General features: G+C 40.5%; 2 protein-coding genes and 1 non-coding gene across 6 annotated transcripts; 2 read left to right on the top strand and 1 right to left on the bottom strand.

Annotated features, from left to right (window-relative positions):
• Positions 1–1,437: 1,437 nt before the first annotated feature.
• LOC127772429 (small nucleolar RNA Z247) lies at positions 1,438–1,576 on the bottom strand. Its single transcript, XR_008017416.1, has one exon. It is a non-coding gene; the product is annotated as a small nucleolar RNA Z247 (small nucleolar RNA).
• Positions 1,577–4,665: 3,089 nt separating this feature from the next.
• On the top strand, positions 4,666–18,672 carry LOC127770318 (phospholipid-transporting ATPase 2-like). Of its 4 annotated transcripts, none has more exons than XM_052295983.1 (25): positions 4,671–5,036; positions 5,486–5,669; positions 6,423–6,636; positions 7,391–7,507; positions 8,373–8,465; positions 8,539–8,713; positions 8,849–9,015; positions 9,221–9,325; positions 10,037–10,134; positions 10,231–10,373; positions 11,469–11,565; positions 11,651–11,760; positions 11,876–12,040; positions 12,686–12,840; positions 12,977–13,057; positions 13,158–13,278; positions 13,980–14,083; positions 14,547–14,678; positions 15,580–15,733; positions 16,598–16,715; positions 16,833–17,006; positions 17,121–17,172; positions 17,659–17,786; positions 17,857–18,007; positions 18,114–18,672. In XM_052295983.1, exons 2-25 carry the CDS (start codon positions 5,548–5,550, stop codon positions 18,360–18,362), a joined length of 3,225 nt encoding a protein of 1,074 aa, XP_052151943.1. In that variant the 5' UTR covers positions 4,671–5,036; positions 5,486–5,547; the 3' UTR covers positions 18,363–18,672. The 4 variants fall into 4 exon arrangements, 3 of the variants coding, with proteins under 3 accessions (XP_052151944.1, XP_052151943.1, XP_052151942.1); XM_052295982.1 differs by having other exon boundaries at positions 4,671–5,041; XR_008016930.1 differs by lacking the exons at positions 17,857–18,007; positions 18,114–18,672 and adding an exon at positions 17,449–17,549 and having other exon boundaries at positions 4,666–5,041.
• A 180-nt stretch (positions 18,673–18,852) lies between these two features.
• Positions 18,853–21,627, top strand: LOC127770319 (pentatricopeptide repeat-containing protein At2g13600-like). The gene has a single exon (XM_052295985.1). The coding sequence runs from the start codon at positions 19,115–19,117 to the stop codon at positions 21,485–21,487; it is 2,373 nt and encodes a 790-aa protein (XP_052151945.1). The 5' UTR covers positions 18,853–19,114; the 3' UTR covers positions 21,488–21,627.
• The last annotated feature ends 987 nt before the right edge of the window (positions 21,628–22,614 follow it).

The following is a 22,614-nucleotide window of genomic DNA, read 5'->3' as shown; positions in this document are numbered from 1 at the left end:
ATGGTCGAAGGTTAGGCCAGCAAGCACACCCAAAAACTCATAAAAATTGGTAATTGGGTTTTCGATGAAACAATTTTTCTAGAGGTGTCTCAAATTGGATCACTTTGCTAGGGGTTATGTTTATGAGATAGGATGCAGTAAGGAAAGCTTCATCCCAAAATTTTAAAGGCATAGATACTTGAGCAAGTAGAGCAAGCCCAACCTCAACAATATGGTGATGCTTGCGCTCTGCTGAACCATTCTGTTGGTGAGCATGAGGGCAAGATACATGATGAGTTATCCCAATTTTCTCAAAGAAAGAGTGGAGTTTTTCATATTCTCCTCCCCAGTCAGTCTGCATGGCAGTAATTTTGTGACCAAGCAATCGTTCTACAAGAACTTGAAACTCATGGAACCTTTGAAAAACATCAGATTTATACTTAATAGGATAAACCCAAGTAAACTTGCTATAATCATCAATAAAACTCACATAATATTTCTTGCCCCCAACAGAATCAGGAGCAGGACCCCATACATCAGAATAAATAAGATCCAAAGGATTACTTGAAAAACTAGATGACTTGGAATAAGGTAGCTGATGGCTTTTAGCCTTCTGACATGCATCACAGACTGACTCATCTCTAGACTCAGAAAGACATGGTAACTTTTTTTTACTAATTATTCTTGTGACAATAGAAGTGGAAGGATGGCCGAGGCGACTATGACATCTTGTGAAAGATGGTGTGACACTGTAGGCTTGCTTGGATGTGCTGGAAGGTAGTGGATAGAGACCCCTGTGACGCCTCCCCCTAAGAATTATTTTCTTCATGGCTAGATCCTTAACCAAAAAATATTTAGAGTGAATCTCAAGGAATGCATAATTATTTTCAGCAAGGCGAGATGCAGAAATAAGATTTTTCGAGGCTTGTGGAACATGAAGGACATTTTTTAAATGAAGTGTACGATCAGGGGTATGAATCAAGGAATGACCTATACGCTCAATTTTCATACCTGCGCCATTTGCAGTGTGAATTTGATCGGTCCCCTTGTATTTCTCCCGGGTCATCAGCTTGTCCAGCTCGCTTGTGAGATGATCTGTAGCCCCAGTATCGATATACCAGTTGGTATCAACACCATAGGCGTATGTGGCAGCAGCTACATGTCTTTCACCAGGCACGTAGTTGGCATCAAAGCGATGCCAACACTCAGCAGCGACGTGGCCTCTCTTGTAGTAGACCTGGCACACAGGGCGTGTGTCAACACGCTGCTGGTTGCCACCCCATCCGCCGCGGTTTCCTCCTGTGCTTCCACGGCCGCGACCACTGTCACCACGGCCACGTCCAGGATTCCTTCCGCCAGCAGCGCCAATGGCACCGCCACGAGGGATGAAGTTTCCACGGCCGCCATTGCCGCGATGTGCTGCATTTGCCGAGCCTTGTTGTCGCAGATGTAGCCTGTTCTCAAAGTTGAGCAATTGTGCATACAATTCTGTCATAGTGATGGGTTCAACCCTCATCCCAAGAGCAGATACAAACGAGTCATAGTCGCCATCTAGGCCGTTTACAATATATGCAATCGTATCTTCCTCATCTAGAGGTTTTCCAGTAGATGCAATCTCATCGCTATAGGCTTTCATCTTGCCAAAGTACTCAGAAATTGACATTGTACCTTTGCTTGTTGTTTGGAGGGCGAGACGCACGTTCAACGTGCGCGCGCGTGTTTGGGATCCAACCATGTCGCTGATTGCTCTCCATGCCTGCACCGAAGATCTTGCTCCGGCCACTTGATTCAATATATCATGTGACAGAGGAGAGGAGGAAGCCGAGCACCTATTGATCGGCCGCGAACCACTCCTCAAAAGCTGGATTTTCCACCATTGTTGTCTTCTCCCCTTTCTCTCCCTCTTTCCGCTCGATCTGAGCAGCTAGTGCCTCCTTCTTCCCGGTGAGGTAGCCCTCCAGTCGTGCGCCACGAACAGCCGCCAGGATCTGTGCTGTCCATGCCGCTTGATTCTGCTTGGTGAGTTTTTCAGTGACGTGCACACCGAAGAGAGGATTGCCGGTGGAGGTGGTAGATGAGGAGAAGCCATGACAATCTATGTCGAAGGCTCTGATACCATGAAAGAAAACTAATCTAGATTAACGTCGACGGAGCGACGGATTCGTGTTGATTAGATCGCGCAAAACGGCGATAGGGAGAGTACATATATATGCGATGGAGTTCTGGTAGCCGGATCCTAATTACACGAGATAATGACATCCTGGACTAACTACCGGCCACCTTAATCTCCAATGCATACGAATTACATAACAGAAACATGTATATACTCTAACATATAACGCTGCCTTAGGCCATCTACAATGCTCCACCCTGTCCTGTGGTCTCAAGCCTCCACGTCGGAGCCGAGCCGAGCTGGCAGTTGGTGGTGTGGTTCTGCAAGGCGTAGCTGTGCTTGTAGAGGAAACAATTTCGTCTCCGTTCTTCGGCTCGGGAGCCGCGAAGCCATAGCTTGGGGCCACACGCTGGGAGAGAACCGTAGCCTCGTGAAGCGCTTGGGGAAAAGAAGAGGTCAGGGAGAACTTGCCATGGTGGTCTCCACCGCCACCGAGGGCACGTTGCCGCTCCACGTCACTGATGAGGTCGTGTCGCCACTCCAAAGTCGCCATCGTTCACTGCCATCGTAGATTCAGCGAGGTCAGATCCGTCGCTGTCGTCCAAATCCGCTGCCGTCGCCCAAAGAGAAGGAAAGGGGGAGAGCATGCAACGGTGGATGGGGAGGAGTGGGAGAGGCGGCGTTGGATGTGGAGGCCAGCTGGGGAAGAGAGCGGTGGGACGGTGAATAGGGAGGAGGGGGAGAGGCGGCGCCAGATGTGGAGGCCGGCGGTGGAAGAGGGAGGCGCAGTGGTGGATGGTGGGAGGAGGAGAGGCGGCGCTGCGGTCGTGGACTCGCGGTGTCACGGAAGAGAAGTGGCGACGATGGTGTTTGGGATAAGGAGAGAGAGTGGGGTAGGAAAAATTGAGAGGATGACAGTGGGTGCATGTATAGTTTAGGGTATCTATCTATTTCTTTTCGCTGTTATAAGGTCTAAAATGTAAAATTTCTAATTGATTGAATAACTAGGAACGAACACATAAATAACGAGGGGTTGAAACAAAAACATACTCAATAGTGATCTCCATTGTAGATTGTGTTGCTTTCATGTGGTCTTATCCTATTTGGCATGTTGAGACCATTGGTACCAGTGGTCTCCATTGTACATGCCCTTATATAGGTGGTGTTTGACTTCGATAGCTAATCGGTAGTTGTGACCTTTGGGATTTAAATTTGTTGCGTGATTTGGTGTTGTGTTGTTATACTAGTTGATACCTTGTGCTTTGCTGCGGGATATGTGGAAAAATACATGTTATACATTATACAAATGGTAGATGTGCATATTTAAATAATATGAAAATGATGTGAAGATAATGATTTAATATTGCTTACATATTCAATTCTAAAAATACAACAAAATTTTAAACGATATATCATATTTACATGATATTTAAAAAACTTTAGATAATAATAGATGATAATGTGGCACACTTACATATTAAGCTTTAAGAGTTAATGGGGGCATAACATAAGATATGTTGAAATCTGGCATGATGTTCCGGTGTCCCATGCCTTCTCGCATCGTGTGGAAACTGGATCGGTTTGGTGTTGCTCGTTGAGTCGTCTCGCAACATACGGACGAACGGAAGAATGAATTGCATCTCCAATATATAGGTTAATCATTTGCCCATACCTCATGCCCTGATGGTAGTACGGGGTTTCTTGGATGTGTTAGTAAGAATGGAGTCATACATTAGAATCATACTTGCTCCGTTCCATAAAAATCTAACCTAGTATCAGATGTGATATATCCCAAAACTACAAATCTGGACATAAATTTATCTAAATTTATAGTATTATAAAGTCTCACATTCATTTTTCATTGTGACGGTGGGAGTATATACACCACGGTTGCGGAAAAATATACAAACATGATGATTTGTTAAATTAAACAGAATTGCCATATATCATTTGACATAAATTTGGGAATGGAATCTTACATATTTTAGACTATTAAATCTGTGCCAAGATTCGTGCATCGACTTCTTCTCCTTCATCTCTGGCGGAATCCCCTTTTTCTCTGACACCGGTGACACCCCTAACTTCGACAGGGAGCACGCGGGTTAGGGTTTAAGGTTAGGGGAGGAGGAAGATGGGGCTTTTCTGGAGCTTAGAGGGATATCCGTGGGAGGTGGGTGGTCGATACGGGCAGGCGGCGCCGGCGTTGGCGGTAGGGGAAAACGGGCCGCGACCTTGGGGAAGAGAAGAGGGATGGGTAGAAGGCCGGTTGGGAGGTCCTTGCCGGCGCTGTTGACTCTTTCCGGCCACCCAATGAGGCCGGGCGACGGGTAGCAGCGCGAGAGGCGAAGGAGCACTCGTGTGAAAGAGGTGGCGGCGGCGGGTGGACTAAGAAGTTAAGAAATGGACGAATATTAGGTTTTAGTTACGTTGCACGAATCTCAAAGTGATCAAATGGTTCATAATTTGTAAGATTTTGGGAGGTGTTTTTCTATCAAGCCCTAAATTAAAATTCGAGAAATTCTAGCCATCCGATCAATCCCCAATTCCCCATTCCCCAACGCTCTCCTCTACCGAAGCGTCGCGCTGCACGCTAGAACAACGCTACAAGGTGTCGTTTGCGTGGACCCGACGCCGCCGGCTTCCGTACGCTCCGCCGCCTCCGCCGCCGCTGCGCCCACTCCCTCGCGGGCGCGCCGCTGCCGGAGCCGACGTCCCCCCTCCCCGCCCCCCCCCCCCCCCCCCCCCCCCGCGGGTACGCTACTCGCCGCGCGCGCTCACCACCACCACCTCGCCGCAGCGCTCGGTTCAACCTACTCGCGCGGGAGAGAGAGAGAGAGAGGGGGGCGAACCTCCCGGATCCTCCCTGGCTCCGCCTACTCACTTCCCTCCGGAATACGCTTCCCGTCCAGCCGCGGGACACCACGCAATGGAAGAGGGATGCGATGTATGGTGCGATTCTCTTGCCGACTTGATTTCCGTTCGTTTGTCAGTGTGGGAAGCTTCGGGTGTAGAGGGGTTCTTCCATTTCCTAAGAATTCTTGCAGGCATTGTGCATTTTTTATTGGAATAAATCTCGAGCTATGCGCCGCGGTTATGTATAGTTTCCTTTATAGGAATAAATCTTGTGGATTTTTTTGTGAAGCAGCTATCAACCTACCTGTTTTTCATGTCCTAGTTGGAGACTTGGAGTAGCATTTATGCGTTTTGTTTCCTTAGATATTATTAGTACTACGTTGATAACACATTAACAGATCGCATTTCAGATTTTGTAAGAATACGGGCAAGCATTAAAAGAATACAAAAAGCCGGAGGCTACAAAATTCAAAATGTGTGCTAGAATTATTTGTCCTTCAACTTTGGTACTTGTGAGTAATCATGTCTTTTTATGTTCAGATCTTTGACTGTCTCTTACCATCGAAGTGATCAAATGGCACGGAATTGATATCGTTGTCAAAATGAAAAGATTCGTCTATATCAATGATGATTCATGCCAGGATTCCTATTGTGACAATCGAATATCAAATACCAAATATAATCTCTGGAATTTTCTCCCTAAGAACTTATGGGAGCAATTCAGGTTTGGACTTGTTTCCTGTGCTGACCTATAAATACACTTTCTGCTCTTGGCAAAATGGACACACTATAGTTTTGCTACCCTGCTGTAGGCTGTAGCCATTTTATTTCACAAACTGTATGCCTACCTGTGAGGCTGTCACATTTTGTCTCAATTTATTGCAAGTTACAGCTGTATCCTTTTCGGGCTAACCTGTTGTAACATCCGTTGGTTGGTGCCACGTGCTTATTGTTAGTAGATAAAGTGAAATCCAATGGAGTTTAAGATGTGCTTTTGTGAAGCCTATGCTGCTAGTTATGACTGTTCAGCCTGCATACTGCAATTGCTAAATTGTATGCCTGTGTTATTCAAGACGGAGTCAAACCAGGCTCTTCTGTGTTATACTGCATGCTATTTGTTTATCTGGAAATGGCCATAACAGCTTATGTGTCTTCAAATAAACAGTATGTCACTAGGTTTAATTCCATTAGATTTGCAAGAATCGTACTAACCATAATAGATCAAACCTCCTGGGCAATTCATTTACTGGAGTTCATCCCCTTTGTAGTTTGTACTATAGATCTCTGTTCTGCACCATGAGACCCAGCTGACTAGCACTTCTTTAGGATTTTGTCAAAATATCTGCAGGGCCTTAGTGCTTATGTTTTGTTTATTAACCGTGAATCCATTGGTATATCTATGCTAAACCACTTTTCTTCTTTATGCGTGTCATAGAGATATCGATTTCAATTATAACCCATTTCTTTGAATATTCAGGCGTTTCATGAATCAGTATTTTCTTCTAATCGCCTGCCTTCAGTTATGGTCAAGTATCACACCTGTTAGTCCTGCAACTACATGGGGTCCACTTGCCATCATCTTCATAGTTTCAGCTTCAAAAGAGGCTTGGGATGATTACAATAGGTATCTTTCAGACAAGAAAGCAAACGAAAGGGAAGTTTTGGTGGTAAAGGATGGCAACCATAGACAGGTTTTTGTTTTCTCTGTTATATTTTCTGTTTTTTAAAACCGTAGTGAAACTTTGTCTAAATCTATTGTAAGTTTACATCAATATTTGAATTCATTATGTTATTGCTGGAAAGTCATTTGTCAGCCATGTGTTTTCACTTGTCTAGGTGAGATCTGCTGCCTGAAGGCATTGTATTTGATATTAGTTGGTGTTATATGAAAAAGGAAATTCTATAATTCCTTATTTGCTTATGTTTTCAACACCGTACTCCAAAAACTGATAAGATGGAAACCCTACATGTTACTTGCTGTTCAGTTCGCATTAAAAATAACATGAAAGATAATGGAACTCGTGAATGGCATTGTTTAGTCTCGTTCTATTTGGAGGTTGTAGTAGCAAAACTTATCTGAGAGCTCAGTTTACTCAGCCTTTTTGCATGATCTGCTGCCATAATAACCATTCAGTGGCTAAACTGTATTGATCGTATTTAGGTAAATAAAGCCTTAATTCTTGTAACCATTTTAAATTTGCAAATTCATCTTTATTGACACTTGTATACCCATTGATACATTTTAAGTACCAATCAGTATCTGCAAATGTAAACTGTAATTAAACCTAGGAGTTGTTGATACTGAGAAACGCTAAACATGTATGCAATACGGAGTTTTAATGTGCATGATATTCTTCATTTGCCAGAAGTATTACATTTAGGAGCACTTGAATTTACACACTGAACATGTAATTGTCTAATAATCAGATATTTACATGCTTTTAGATCAAAGCACAAGATATCCATGTTGGAAATATAGTGTGGCTTTATCAGAATGATGAGATACCATGTGATCTTGTTCTTATAGGAACTTCTGATCCTCAGGGCATCTGTTATGTTGAGGTAAATGAAGTTATTCACAACTAGCAGTTAATAACTTGCATTCTTCCTATGTTTATTTCCTGGACCTATAGGGATTAATAATAGTAGCATGTGGGATGTGGGATGTCCATAACCATGTTGTTAGTGTATTCGCTTGAAATGCTTGTACATGGCAACACATCAGAATATTGTGGAATGTGTACTTTACATATATTGACCATACACCGGGGCATATCCTGTACAATAATAACAGGCAAAATGATCTTTGTGCTAAAAGCAGCTAGATCACAGACCTGAGATTTTATTTCTACATGCTCGCTGTTCAGTGGGTTAGATGGTGCAGTTGTGCAAATTTAGGGACTTAATACTGTGCCTTATCTCAGGAGAAATTAACCTTCACAATTCTTGCAGTAGTTGATTTGGCTGTAGTGATCAGTGCACATTTACCAGATTTCAATGGATTGGCGTATTTCTTATACCGCGTGGCTTTATAGTGGTTTCTTAGAAGCACTTCTATTCTTCTATATATGAATGCGTTAATTAACCGATGGCATTCCTTATATTTTATTAGTATCTAACTATATTTTCGCAGCAATCAATACCAAATTGTTCTCAGTTTATCAAACCCAGAGCATATGATATATGCAAAATCTCTTGCAGTGTCACTCCTTAGTAGATGAGAAACTTGACATGATGAACTTCCTTGCATTTATTTTTATCCTTGATCATATCTCTTTGGCTTAGGTGGTGGATTTATGTTGGTTTACGTGAACAGTGTGTTTTTTCAGATCCTTAGTTTTACCTAATGCTATCAGAAATATATAATTTTCTCTGGCTGCCGTAAATCAAGCTAATTCCAAATTATTGTTCCAATATTTTACTCCAGACAGCTGCTTTAGATGGTGAAACTGACTTGAAAACAAGAATTGTTCCTTCTATCTGTGCTAACCTTTCTCCAGATCAATTAGGCAGAGTCAAGGTGAATCTTTCTTCTACTTTCAATTCGTTTTGTTCTCTTGCACCTTTCTGATTGTACCCCTCTGAATTGGCAGGGTGTAGTTGAGTGCTCCAACCCAGATAATGACATAAGAAGATTTGACGCTAACATGCGCTTGTTTCCTCCTATCATTGATAGTGAAAAATGTCCTTTAACTATCAATAATACTCTTCTTCAATCATGTTACTTAAGGTACACAGAATGGGCGTGTGGAGTTGCAGTTTACACAGGTATACCTAGAACTTGAAGATACTATGCTTTTGTCTAGATCATTGATGATTTGCTTGCTCTAAAATGTATCTTTTAGTATTTGTGTACAGAAGACACCATGTAACGCATGGTTTACCTCCTAAATCATTTTCTAGGCAATCAAACAAAATCTGGAATGAGCAGGGGAACCGCAGAGCCCAAGCTCACTGCTGCTGATGCAATGATAGACAAACTCACTGTTGCAATATTTATGTTCCAAATTGTTGTTGTTCTTGTTCTGGGTTTTGCTGGCAATATCTGGAAGAAGAACCAGGGTCTTAAGGTGATATTTCTTCCTGAATTCTGATAACCATTGTCCTGGATTAGAAAAATCACTGTTACTTTCATTCATATTATGTTGTTGTGTTGTAGGCTTGTAGCTTCTTGAAGGCTCTTCTGTTATATTTTATAATTTTGAACTGTTATGGATTGCATGTAATGTTATGTTGTTCCTGTTCTTGATCTGGTTATTTTCTTCCTTTGCATAGCAATGGTATCTGCTGTATCCTGTGGAAGGACCATGGTATGATTTCTTGATTATACCATTGCGCTTTGAGCTATTGTGTTCAATAATGATTCCTATTTCAGTGAAGGTATGCCTAATTTGAGTTATTGGTTTCACATGTGGTACTTGTTTTGAAGTATGCCATGCCATGCCGCGTACAATATAATTTGAGTTTATTAATAATGTTTCGCCATGTGCATGATAGTGTAAAGAAAATAATATTTCCCTAGATATTTTTTTTACAAGTTCCTGTTTGTAACATGTGATTGAACATATATAATTGATGGCCAATTCAACTCCAGTACCTTGTTGACTTCTTTGGCAGCGGGGACCTCCTCTAGATAGCCACCTGTTGAGCCCTGTACTTGCCTGCAAGCCTTGTTTGAAAAACCTCAGATGCTCACAGCCTGGAGAAATCAGTAAACTATTGAGATAGCATGATATCGTGCTAATTATACACTGATGTAGATGTTCGCTATACAATGGTCACTGGGAAGTGATTGTTGTCGATTATTTGTTAAAGGGACTTGACAAGGGTTTTCTTCACCCCCCCCCCCCCCTGCCATGCATCATATGGATGAAGCGTGCCAGAACGTCTACACTGAACAAACACATACAATCCAAATTTTTTTTCCCGTTGTTGGATACTTGGTTTGATTCTAGACAATCCATTTATCCATGTACAAGAAGTTAGACCAGGCAGTGAAAACAAGCTATTTTTAGTGTTCGGTTATGTTCTTGACAGTATTTCCTGCAATCCTTGTAATTTTCAAAATGTTTTTTTATGCACTGGTTGTAGGTAACTCTTGATCTGTCTAAAGGTGTATATGCAAAGTTCATTGACTGGGATGAACAAATGTTTGATCGGGAAACATGTACGCCTGCTCATTCAGCTAAGTATGTGGCATGTTATTTCCATATGTGTGAATTTAGATTTTTCATCCAACCTAGCTGTTTATTTTTTAGTACAGCTTACATAAGTGTCTCTTTCAGCACAGCTATTAGTGAAGACCTTGGACAGGTTGAGTACGTTTTGAGTGACAAAACTGGAACGCTGACAGAAAACAGAATGATTTTCAGAAGATGTTGCATAAGTGATATTCTGTATGGAGAAAACAATGAAGATGCTTTAAAAGGTTATCCACTTGTGTTCTAGCTAGCAGCAGAAATTCTCTTTTCTCTGGGCTTAGGCCCTGTTTGATTCAGCTTAGGATTATTATAGTCTGGATTATTAGGAGTAAGCTGAAACAAACAGATAGCTTATTATGATAGATTATTATAATCTATAAGCCAGATTACTATAATTTGGTAAGCCACTCTAAAAGTGCTTTCTTTAGATTATTGGGTGGCTAACAGCTAACAAACAGATAATAATCCAGAGAAACAAACAGCTAGCAGCTTATTCTGTATTGGCTTATTATAATTCAGCTTATAGTAATCTAGTTCTATAATCTAGATTACAATAATCTTAAGCTGAAACAAACAGGGCTTTAGTGTGATACAATGTTATTTGTTGATGAACTGTCTGACTTTCTTCAGTGGCATGTCAAATGTTGATTCACAAGTGTTGGGTTAAATAGGAATTTGCAAACAGAAACAATAGATGCTCCCCATTTGTAAGTCCTTACAATACATTGTAAACTCAATCAACCTTCTGTTTCTGGCTCAGCATATGTGAAGGTGTCAGGGATAATAAAGGGGGTGTTTGGTTCATTCCCTCACTTTGCCACACACACTTTAGTCATGCCACAGCTTCTTAGGTGTGTATTTGTTCTGTTCCCACAGTTGTGTCATGCCACACTTAGCCTTAGGTCCCACTTGTCATACTCAGTTTAGAGCTAACTGTACCACACTTGTGGCCAACTATTTTCTAGCCACACTTTTGCTTCATGCCACAATTTTCCTAAGCTTGTGGCATCCTTAGGCATCATCCAAACATCCGCTTAGGTGCCTGGGTTAACACTCATTTTTTGGAGATTTTACCTTCTATAAATGTGCCTGGGTATTAACTCGTGCTTTTTAAGTAGGTGAATTGTTCATGCATTACATCTAACACACTAATCTTTGTTTCAGCCTTTCAGATTATACTGCATGATACCTTTTTCTAGGTTGTAGGAACTACACAGAATTTTTTCATGGATTTGTTCAATTATATTATCAATATTGATATATCATTTATTGGTCAATATTTTGTTTTGCTCTCTGACTAATGGTTTTTCCTCTCTAATTAGATGCCAGACTTCTAGATGCTGTTTCGCGTAACGATCCTGATATTGTCAAATTTCTCATGGTGATGGCTCTTTGCAATACAGTTGTTCCTATCAAAAGGTAAGTGGCATCTTCTTCATGTTACAGTACTGAACTTTGAAAATACCTGCTGTTTAGTTGTTCCTTATAACTTTCCTAATTTCAGCAATGATGGTACTATAACATACCAAGCACAATCACAAGACGAGGAAGCTTTGGTCACTGCTGCATCAAAACTAAATATGGTGCTTGTGAGTAAAGACAGCAACACTGCTGGTTGGTATATTTTTGTTAGATTAAGATGATATGACAATGAATTGCTCTAACTAGGTTGCTTTTTCTTATCTCAGACTGATTTTTGCTTTCATTTCACTATTTTCTATTTCTACAGAGATTTCTTTCAACGGTTCTAAGTTCTATTATGATTTGTTGGATATTTTGGAGTTTACTTCCGATCGCAAAAGAATGTCTGCTGTGGTAAAGGATGTCCAGAGTGGGAAGATCCTTCTTCTTTCTAAAGGAGCTGATGAAGCTATTCTTCCTCGTTGCCATCAAGGTACATGGTATAACAGGGAAAACTGCATCGTGTTTATGTGATATCATGCATGTACACCCCTCCAGAGTAATTAATCCATTTCGCTTGAATATAAATACATTCTTAGGTGTCATTTTCTGAATTTAATTATCTCGAGGCAAGAGTAATTATGCTTGTTCTAACTCGAAACCTGTCTTCTGGTAGATAAAGATCCCTCCAGAATTTTAAATGGAACAGCTTCCTTGTTCTGACACTGATGGAACTAATTAATTAAACAGAATATCGCTCTTAGGAAATATATATATATATATATATATATATATATATATATATATATATATATATGAGTAATGTCTTAGTTCTATTCATACTATAAAAAATTATAGTCCATATAATCCTGTGATGTAAGGCAGTAATGCATCTTTATGTGGATCAACTTATCTATTACAAACATGGGATATACCTATTGCATACCTTGACTAGGGAAAATATTACCAACCTTTTAAATTTGGGCATCAAACTAAATTGGAAAATTCCCAAACTTTTTGGAGGCAGTCATTTATGTAATGTACCATCAGATTTCAAGTCTAAACATGATCAGTACTAATGGACACTAAGGTAAGATGTGCTGCTAATTTAGTTAGCGTTTTTCTCCATATGTCACAGGACAGCAAATTAGAACCTATCTTGAGACAGTAGAAATGTATTCTCAGTTGGGCTTGCGAACATTATGTTTGGGATGGCGTGAATTAGAAGAAGATGAATACAAAGATTGGTCCAAAACATTTCAAGATGCTAGCTGCTCCTTGGAGAACAGGGAGGTAAGTTGTTGAGCCTGACCTTGGCTATTATTTATTGTTTAACTATTTTCTGTATCTTTTGTTGTTCACACTGTTATCTCACCAACTTTAACTACTGTATTCTTAGCTAAATATTGCAATGCTTCATCATATGTAGCGTAAAATTGCCGAAGTATGTCACCGTTTAGAGCAAGATCTTCAAATTCTTGGTGTTAGTGCCATAGAAGACCGTCTCCAGGTATTCACGACCTTCCATTTTTCTTAGAATAAGTAGAATTACTTGTTGCAATTGTTATCATTGCATTCTTGCACCTCTAATAGAGTCTTGTGGCTAGCAGGATGGTGTGCCGGAAACCATTAAATTGCTAAAGAGTGCCGGAATCAATGTGTGGATGCTAACTGGTGATAAGCAACACACAGCAATTCAGATTGGACTTCTTTGTAATCTCATAGCACCTGGTACTGCATTGTCACTAGAAATTTGATATGCATTAAAATTGAGCATGCTGTATAGGCTACTACTCCATTAAAATGCATTATCCTGTAAAACGACAACTGTTTCCCGACTTTGCTTGCATCATTTGTTTTTAATGGCACTTTTTTTGTTTGGGTTGTTATTTATTAGTTCTTGTACTCACCTGTTCAAGAATTAGAGCTTCATCTAGGTGGATATTTAATCCCTTAGTCCATTATCTTCTTTTTTTTTAGTATAAAATGATTTCATTTCTACTGTATGGTGCTCAAGTGCTGGTCTCTTGGGTTACAGCTAGAAGAGACCAGGGTACCTGTTCTCTTGGATATGTCAAAATGATTAAGAAAAATGTTCATCTTATTTGTATTGTAAAATTGACAAGTCAGAAAGTGCTACTGTATTCAGTATTTTGTTATAAGCAGGACTCATCTAATAAGCATTTTTTTAAAACTAGAAAGATTGTCAGTTAGGCATTAGATCAAGATTTATCTTAGTGCCCATCGGCCTGCCTTCTCAGTGCGACAGAGAGCGTCGCGCCGTTTAGATTCAGGACCATTCCTTGTTATTTCATCTACTATAATCCAATCTATCCCCATTCATCCCGAATCTTGTCCACATAATCCTTGCCCGTGACAAAGATATTATATATTTTGCTATAAGCAGGACTCAATTCTTGTATCACTTTCAGAGCCGAATGGTCAATTGTTGTCTATCAATGGAAAAACTGAACACGATGTATTAAGAAGCTTAGAGAGGGCATTGTCAACAATGAAGTCTATGTCGGTAACAAAGGTATTGCACCTTAATCAAGTATTTATCAAGTTTTGATGCGTAGCAATGGGCTTCCATTGACTAGTTTTATTATATAACTTTAGCCTATCAGATGTTGAAATAATAAAATTGCTTGTCCTGGAATGTCTTTCTTTCATATTTATGCCTTCTGTTTGAACTATCTGATCATATTTCTCTCTCTCCTTATTTTTCATTTTTTTTATATTTGTATATTTTTCCTTTCTTCTTTCATGTATTCATGTACTTATTTTTCTTTTCAAATTATTTAATACTCCCTCTGTTTTTTTTAAGATGTTTTCGAATAGTCAGACCTTGAAATCTTAACTCACTATATGTACAAAAGATATTAAGATTTGATATATGGAAATGCCATTAGTAGATCTTTCATGAAAAATAATTTTTACATGATTCACTCCTTGTTTAGGCTGAGTAGGATTATCTATTGTTAAATTTGTTTATGCAGGATTGTGCATTTGTTTTGGATGGATGGGCACTTGAAATAATTCTAAAGCATTCCAAGGAGTCCTTCACTAAGCTGGCCATGTTGTCAAGAACAGCGATATGCTGTCGAATGACACCCTTGCAGAAAGCACAGGTTTTGTTCTTTCTGTACTGTTATCTGCTTTCTTGTCACGTAAATGTTACTACTTCTGTCCCAAATTACTTGTCTTTCTAAGTTGTTTGGCATATTCTAAGGTTTGGAATAAATGACTACAATACCCTTATAAAATAATTTATGGTTGAGGATAGAAGGGTGGTTGAGGGGTAGAATAAGGAGAAATTTGAGTGTGATGTGATTGATGGGACAAGTAGTACTTGGGAGTGACAAGTATTGTTGGACAAAATTTGAATGTAGGAAGATAACTAATTTGGGACAGAGGAAGTACCCTAGATAATTGAATGTCAATCAGTGAACAATTAAGTCCTACTTGTGCTGGCCCAACATTATTCTGTATTCCTCATTTCTCATTATTTTTAGTAGAACGAAGGAATGAGTGGAAGCACATCATATGTTTACTTTGAATCTGCAAGAGGTTACATACTATACTATTGAAAGGCCTCGACTGAAAAAAAAATGTCACAGATATTACTAGGTTCAGTTGTATATGCAACTTGAGATGTTTTATTGGAGGTAGGATTTGTGCTGTTGCTTTTGATGTACTCCACCTGGTTTATGATGTATGATGCAGTTGACATTTATACATACTTTTGACCATTCGTCTTGTTGAAAAGTTTTGTGCAAATGTGCAAAAGTATAAGTTATGCTCAAAGTACCTTTAATGATAAAACAAATCACAGAAAAATAAATGATAATTACGTATTTTTTTAATAAGATGAATGGTAAAACGTATGTCCACAAGTCAACGGTATCATACATTAAAAATCTGAGTAATTATTACGATTGTACCAAATCATGAATTCACAACTCATGCTTTTGATATATAGGAGTATCTTTTAGTGAATTAAAATAAATAACATCCTTCGCATTTGTGCAGCTTGTTGGGCTCCTGAAATCTGTCGGTTACCTAACTCTAGCAATTGGTGATGGTGGTAATGATGTAAGAATGATTCAAGAGGCAAACATTGGAGTTGGGATTAGTGGTAGGGAAGGGCTACAAGCTGCAAGGGCTGCTGATTATAGCATTGGAAGTAAGATTTTTTTTCGTTAATTTTGCAAGTTCCTATTTTGTAGCCAATGTTTAATTTGCATATTGTGCTGTGTTAGCCTTATTGATCTGAAATGCATATTTCATAAATCTTGCATGAGCTTATTTTTTAAAAATAGATGCAACAAATAATTTATTTATTTTTAGAATAACTGCAGTTCATTGTAATGGTTTGTACTTTTGATAACTGATTCATGTGTAGCCAGAGATTATAAAGCTGTTTTAGGCCTTGTTTGATAGCCCATAACCTACCCAGGATTTTTGCTCCCAAACAAGGACTTGGAGCTGTTTGTAGTGCAGGAATTTAATTGGAAATAGTTCAATTCCTGCAGGAGCATAAAAATTTTCTGTGTTCCAGACAGGGCCTAAGTGTGGCGCATTTTATATAGGCCCTAGTTTTCACCAGTTTGCAGGAATCATTCAGAAATAAAAAAAAATGAATTTAAATTATAAATGAATAAATGTTAAAACATTAGATCTGTGTTGGTTTGGAAAATATGGTGTTGGGATGGGGGGCTGACATTTATTGAAATATACAGTAATAATCCAATCTTTTCAATGTTGGATCCATCGTATTCACTAGATTTCAAAGAAGTGCAGCTAGACAGTTCTGCTCATTCTTTATATTCTCTAAAAAAATAATCTTTGCTTCATCCATATGAACTACCAGATATCACTTTTTTCATTGGCAATAGTTTTGTGTTCATAAATGTCTTTGCTTATGTTCTTTCTTTTTTTGTATTTTCCCTCTGATCTTATTATCATGTTTCACGTGATATCCAGATTTTTTATATTTTCGATAACTCAAAACGTTGCACTATGGATGTGCTTTCTCATTGTTTTTCAGAATTCAAGTTTCTCAAAAGGTTGATACTTGTCCATGGTCGATATTCATACAATCGTACGGCATTTATTTCACAGTACTCCTTCTACAAGTCACTCTTGATATGCTTTATACAGATTCTGTGAGTCTCTTGATTCTAATCCTCTTTAGTTAGGAATATCTTTTGCTGTACTGAGCTTCTGCTACTGCTTTGCTTTTCCCACCGCCACCTGTCAATGCTGACCTGGCACTCTTTTAGTTTCTCCTTTATATCAGGACTCTCTGGAACTAGCTTGTTCAACTCAATTAGTCTGATGGCCTATAATGTTTTCTATACAAGTCTTCCTGTGACGACTATAATTTTTGACAAGGATATCTCTGAGGAAACAGTACTGCAATATCCCCAGATTTTACTCTATTCTCAGTCTGGAAGGTTAAATTGATTATTCCCTTTCCTTGCTTTTGATCAATGGATGACTTCTCAAAACATGCTATATAGTTGGTTTGCATTAGTATCTGATATAATTTGTTTCCATGTCTTTGACAGGCTTTTGAATCCAACTACATTTGCTGGATGGTTTGGACGATCGGTTTACCATGTAAGATTGTATTATTCTTTCATGTTTTATTTACATTGAAGTGTCTCTAGACTCATGTTCTATTACTGCAATTTTTTGTGGACGATACAGACATCTTGTCAACAATTAGCTTACATTTCCTCGTCAGGTTAAGCTTCTAGGTGAATTGGTTAGTGCATGCAAATCAGTAGGCACGAACTTGCACTGATTGACATATACATGTACCTTATTATGCTGAGAAAATTTGTATGCGATATAAACAAATAGCAAATGTGTTACAACTTACAAGTGTTTCAGATTAAGCATTTTAACTGGTGCCAACGTGGTGATGGAATCTGCCATGTATGATGTTCCTAATTAATCAATACCGGCAAAATGGTAAAATCAAACCGAACCAAGTAATAAAAGTACTTTAAGTCTACTGTTCAGTTTGCTTCTAATTTCTAAACCCTCGAGGTGCATTTGAAATTTAATCTTACATAGGATTCTAATTTCTTGCAATTTCAGGCACTTGTTGTATTCTTAACTACAATCTGTGCATATTCTGATGAAAAAAGTGAGATTGAGGAACTCTCCATGGTTGCGCTATCTGGATGCATTTGGTTGCAGGCTTTTGTTGTGACACTGGACACAAAGTAAGTTCTCACTCGTGCACTTCATGAGGATTGGATTGCGAATCACTGAAATCATCTTTTGCTTCTTCAGCTCATTCACTTATCCGCAAATCATTCTCATATGGGGAAACTTTATCGCCTTCTACATGATCAACTTAATAGTCAGTGCGGTACCAACACTCCAAATGTATACTATAATGTTCCGCCTGTGTAGCCAACCTTCGTACTGGATGACCATGGGTGTAAGTCTACTCTTCTTTTACGATACAATCGTCGTAAATCATGATTTATTACTGCAGCCTAACCTTACGCTTCCTCAAACCATCTGGTGAAACCATCTTCTTGCAGCTGATTGTTGCGGTAGGAATGGGCCCGGTGCTGGCTTTGAGATACTTCAGGAACATGTTTCGACCTAATGCCATCAACATACTTCAGCAAATCGAGCAATCCAATGGACATACCCATACCACCAGAAATATGGAGTCACGGATCATATCTGCTGGCAGTTATCTCACCCATTTACTAGCCGATTCGCGTCGCAACAGGGGCGCTACCTATCAGCCTCTTCTTTCAGATTCTGTAGCATCTGACGGATGATCTGCTGCACCTATCAGCATCAGACCTTGGCAGCTTGCGCTAACTGTATCTCTTACCAGTGCAATATGCTAGCATGCACACCCATAGTCTCTAACAGCAATAGGATTTACTGATCACACGAAATTCTGACAGTCAAAGCACAGAAGAAAGTTTCGCAGGTTCATTGCAAAAATGCTGCAATGCCTGGAATTCAGGAAAAAAAATACATGTGTTCCAAATTATCCCAGATGTATAGTTTTGCTGTTAAAACAGAAGTATATGTGACTGTTTTGGTTTGATGGCAATTATTGCCCTACCAATTATTTACCAATTATTTGGTACTTCGTTCGTCCCAAAATATAAAGCTTCTAGTATTCAAGAATTTGTCCTAAAATATAACAACTTCTCCATTTACATTCTCTTATTAACCAATAACAATCTCGCACCATTTAACTTCACCTAGTTTCTTCCTCAACCAATTATAACATTATCCTATTTAATTCCATCTATTTTCTTAATACCCGTGTTCAAGTTTAAACTTCTTACACCAAAACTATACACCAAATGGTTACTAGATAACCATTTGGATCGGATCTAAGTTCGCCAATTCTACAGAGTTGGGGCAAATCAACCCAAGAAAACAGCTACTGTGTCGAAGCATGTCCAAAATTTGGTGCTACTAACCTTATTCCTTGCATTGCATACCACATTGTCAAAAAAAAAAAAAAACAGAGAGAAACCAACATCATCTGTTATCCAAATTGTCCAAATTCATGTGTTCCAAATTGTCCCAGTTGTTTTTTAAGCGTACTCTATTAACGCAACATCAGAATTGTAAAAAAAAAAAAAAGGAACTAAAAGCCAGCCAAACGAACCAATCCGAGGCGTCTTCGCTGCATATGCTCTCCAAGGCGAGGCATTTCGCCCGGTGGAAACCAATACCGCCGCCGCCCACCCACGCAAGAAGGCTATCGCCGCAGCCACCGCGCCGGCCCTCGTCGGCCGCGACTGAGCCCGAGGCCGAGGCCGACCAGGATGCAGGCGCCACCGCCGCCGCCGCCGCTTCGGCCGAGCAGATCGGCTCGGCCGCACGCGGGGTGTTCGACGGAATGCGGCGCCGGGCCGCGCTGTCCTGGAACGCCACGGTAGCGGCCCACGCGAGGCGCGGGCGCGTCCGCGACGCGCTCGGGACGGCCGCGCGGATGCACCGCTCCGCGGCGGGGCTCGACGAGGCCACCTACGCGTCGGCGCTCGGCGCCTGCGCCCGCGGGCGCTGCCTCCGCATGGGGTGGCAGGTGCACTGCCAGGTGGTGAAGTCCGGGTCCGACGACTTCCCGGTCGTCGGGGCATCTCTTCTCGACTTCTACTCCTCGTGCCTTGATCTCGATGCGGCACGGACGCTCTTCGACACCCTTCATGCCAACAACGAGCTGCTGTGGAGCCCCCTGGTCGTCGCGCTTGTCAGGTTCAACTTGCTGAGTGACGCCCTGGATTTGCTTCAGCGGATGCCACCACCTCGTGATGTGTTTGCGTGGACCGCCATCATCTCGGGCTACGCGCGGGGCGCTAACGAGTACTGTTGCAAGTCACTGGAGCTGTTTGTGCAGCTGCTGGCTGAGGATGGTGTCATGCCCAATGAGTTCACTTATGACAGTGTTTTGAGGGCTTGTGTGAAGATGGGAGCATTGGAATTTGGGCGATCGATTCACGGATGCTTGATCCAAAGTGGGTTTGAGTCGGAGCAGTTAATCACGAGCGCTCTTGTCGATCTTTACTGTAGGTCTGGTGCTGTGGATGATGCTGTGATGGTTTACAATGGCTTGCAAATGCCATCCCTGATAACATCTAATACACTCATTGCAGGGTTTATATCAATGGGCAGGACAGAGGATGCTAAGTTGGTTTTTTCGCAGATGACAGAGCATGATTCAGGTTCCTATAATCTGATGATAAAAGCGTACGCTGATGAGGGAAGGCTTGAAGACTGTCGGCGGATGTTTGAGATGATGCCTCGGAGAAATATGGTTACCTTGAACTCCATGATGTCAGTGCTTCTCCAGAATGGGAAATTGGAGGAGGGGCGGAAGTTGTTCGAACAGATAAAGGATGAAAGGAACACGGTAACATGGAACTCTATGATTTCAGGTTATGTTCAAAATGATCAGTCTTCAGAAGCTCTAAAACTGTTTGCGGTCATGTGCCGATTGTCTATTGAATGCAGTGCTTCAACGTTTCCTGCTCTACTGCATGCATGTGCCACAATTGGTACCATCGAGCAAGGCAAAATGGTTCATGCTCTCCTATGCAAGACTCCATTTGAGTCCAATGGCTATGTTGGGACAGCTCTAGTTGATATGTATTCAAAATGCGGCTGTGTGAGCGATGCACGGGCTGCATTTAGTTGCATTATGTCACCCAATGTTGCTTCTTGGACATCACTCATCAATGGGCTTGCACAAAACGGCCATTGGATGGAAGCTATAGTACAATTTGCAAGGATGCTGAAGAACAATGTTAAACCCAATGAGATCACCTTTTTGGGCCTCCTGATGGCTAGTGCTCGCGCTGGTTTGGTTAACAAGGGGATGAGATTTTTCCACTCTATGGAAAGCTATGGAGTAGTTCCAACTGTGGAGCATTATACGTGTGCGGTTGATCTTCTTGGTCGAGCTAGACGTGTAAGGGAAGCGGAGAAGTTCATCTCCAAAATGCCTATACCAGCAGATGGTGTGGTGTGGGGAGCCCTTCTTACTGCCTGTTGGTACACAATGGACTTGGAGATGGGTGAGAAAGTTGCTGAAAAGCTGTTCTACATGGACACGAAGCACATATCTGCCTATGTCGCTATGTCAAACATCTATGCTAAGCTGGGGAAATGGGAAGATGTTGTGAAGGTAAGAACAAGGTTGAGGAGTATCAATGCAAAAAAGGAGCCAGGGTGTAGTTGGATTGAGGTGAAGGATATGGTTCATGTATTCCTTGTGGAAGATAGGAATCATCCAGAGAGAGAAGAGATCTATCTAATGCTAGAAGATTTAGTTTCTAATATATCTTACTCTGAAACTGATGATGAAACACATGGTTATTATCTCGAGCCTGCATCATTAGACCTCCTTACTTCCCAGAAAAGGCTAGCTAACCAATAGTCAATAGGCAAGTTGAATGGAATTAACATTTATGTACATATTTCATTTTGCAAGGTATTCTGTACAGATTGTAACATCTCTTTTGGCACAACAATTGTTAGCTCATTGAATGGGGCAATCTTGGAAGAAAGAACTGTGCAATCGTATTTTCGTTGTTTTTTTTTCATATTTAGACATTTCACCCTAAACGGTTCACTTGAAACGTTTATGTGCCAAAATCCACAGCCATCTCAATCGTTTTTAATGTCTTGGGATAGAAATGATTCATCTTTTTAGTGGTTTGTGCACAAAGAACAAAATGAAATTGTTTTCACACCTAATAGGTGTAGAAGAATATCCATATATGGTATATGATGGTGCAAACATGTGTCGTTGAATTATTTTGTAGCTTTTTTCTTCAATTCGGACGATATGCAAAAAGACAAGTGTTGTCCAGACTTGAATTTATATTTGTTTTCAGATTCTACCGATATAGTTTAGCTATGCATATTTATAGAATGATCTAATATATGTTGATATTTTTTTATCATACTTCTTTGCTATTTAGATGTGTTAACGACCAAATTTGGTAAATCATGCATCGGATTTGGGGTTAAGGCTGAAGCAGATTTGGAAGGAAATCAATAACAGAAACAGAGCAAAAATCGGCTTCGGGACTGCATCGGCTACGGTGTGCATCGGCAGATACCGAATCGGACAAGGTAAGCCGATGTAGCCGATTCCGGCAAGTTGAGATCGGAATCATTGTTGGATTGAGTTGATGTGCTTCATGAGGATTGCCACGTGCGGATTGAGTTCGAAGAAGGCAATTGTATCTATTAATTAGGAATAGTTTGTTAGTTTCCTTTTATCTTTAGGAAAGTGTGTTTAGAATCCAATAAGGACTTTATATTTCTGTTTTATCTTTAGGAAGGTTTGTTTCTTGTCCGACAAAGACTAGTATCTACCCACGGGTATAAATATGTACATCCGGGGTCTATGTAAAATATCACATAGATCAATACAACTATTCTCGGCGCATCGCCACCCTCTTTACCGAGGTTTTTACTTGTCATCCGATGCAACTTGGCACCTGACGCGGGGCTGCATCGGCTTTCGATCTCGGATGAAGGGGTAAGTCCTACGTT

Source organism: Oryza glaberrima, chromosome 4, assembly GCF_000147395.1.
Source record: "Oryza glaberrima chromosome 4, OglaRS2, whole genome shotgun sequence".
NCBI lineage: Eukaryota > Viridiplantae > Streptophyta > Magnoliopsida > Poales > Poaceae > Oryza > Oryza glaberrima.
Note: the sequence above shows the minus strand (reverse complement) of the source record. Positions and strands in the feature narration are given on the sequence as shown.